The sequence below is a fragment of the Capsicum annuum genome, chromosome 12 (genome assembly GCF_002878395.1).
Source record: "Capsicum annuum cultivar UCD-10X-F1 chromosome 12, UCD10Xv1.1, whole genome shotgun sequence".
Taxonomy (NCBI): Eukaryota; Viridiplantae; Streptophyta; class Magnoliopsida; order Solanales; family Solanaceae; genus Capsicum; species Capsicum annuum.
In genome coordinates, this window is record NC_061122.1 from 11,367,287 (window position 1) to 11,368,618 (window position 1,332).

Sequence of the window (1,332 nt, forward strand, 5' to 3'; positions counted from 1 at the left end):
TAAGCCCCAAAACTCATCCATATATTAATCAGTACGAATATTAAGTTCCATAGACTCCATAACAACTACCTGCATTCCGCAAAATATATACAACCATAAACCTCAAAAATCCATGACGAGTCAATCTATACTAATCTTCCAAATTTCCAAATACTTAACTGAACCCCCTAATTACCCATTAATTGAAAAGCTCATAAAACATAAAAACAAACTAATTACTCATTAATTTCTTCAATCTCTCCCACATTTACACCACGAACCTCTTTTTCTTCTCCTTCCTCTGGCGTGCCATCGTCGTCCTCATCCTCATCATCCTCATCATCACTCTCTTCCTCATTTGGTATGATGAGATCATCAACAGTATCATCAAACTCTCCATTATGTGCCCACTCATGTTCACGACGCGCCTCGGCTTCTTCCTCTGACGTATAATCATTAGTAATATTGAAAATCCTCCTAACAACTTTGATCGATTTGTTCTTAATCTTATCAGCAATTGTCTGGCACAACAGAGACATTAACCCTGGAATGTGAAGGTAGTTCGCAGCAAATACAAGTTGCGACATCATTTTGAAGCTAATTTTCACGAATTCCTTGTCGAATTCTTCGAGTTGTTGTTTGTTAGTAGCATCTTTTTCAGCTGCGTGATGGATCATGTAGTCCAGGATTTTGATTAGGGATTTGGATTCTACGTTTAAGAGTGGGATAACTGTGTATCCAGCTTCCACCATGTTTTTGATTGTACCAGATTGAATAGCGATGGATTCTTCAACTTGGAATTCGTCTTCTTCTGAGGATTTCAGTGTCAGTATTTTCCCCTGCGGTGGAACTGATGATAATGAGGCTTCGCCGGCGGTGGATTTCAAGGTCGGAATGTTCACTGGCGGCGGTGCTGCTGATGATGAAGCCGCATTGACGGCGGATTGCGGTGGTGCAGATGAAGATGAGGCTTCGACGGCAGTGGATTTCAAGGACGGAATGGTGACGGAGGGCGGCGGCGCCGACGAGGAAGAGGCCATTGATTTTGGGGGAAACGAGAGGAAGGAAAAACCTAGAAAAAAATCCCAACATGTGAAGTGGGAAATGGAGTGGTGTATTTATAATGAAAATAACTGCATTTGATCATAATAATTACCTTTTGCTTAAGCGAAAATTACTTTTTGAATTTTTTTATTTTTTTTTAAATTTCACCCCTTTTTTTCATAAAGTCATAAAATTATTTAAATTTATTCTTTCAATTTTTAAATAGTTGATATATATAAATTTTGCACAATTCTTGAGAAAAAATTAATAAGGGATGAAAATAGACTTATATGATCCTATTATCTATTT

At 38.0% G+C, this 1,332-nt stretch overlaps 1 protein-coding gene across 1 annotated transcript; it reads right to left on the reverse strand.

Annotated features, from left to right (window-relative positions):
• On the reverse strand, nucleotides 1-1,096 carry LOC107851540 (SKP1-like protein 11). Its single transcript, XM_016696603.1, has one exon. It carries the CDS (start codon nucleotides 1,017-1,019, stop codon nucleotides 216-218), a length of 804 nt encoding a protein of 267 aa, XP_016552089.1. The 5' UTR covers nucleotides 1,020-1,096; the 3' UTR covers nucleotides 1-215.
• Nucleotides 1,097-1,332: the final 236 nt, after the last annotated feature.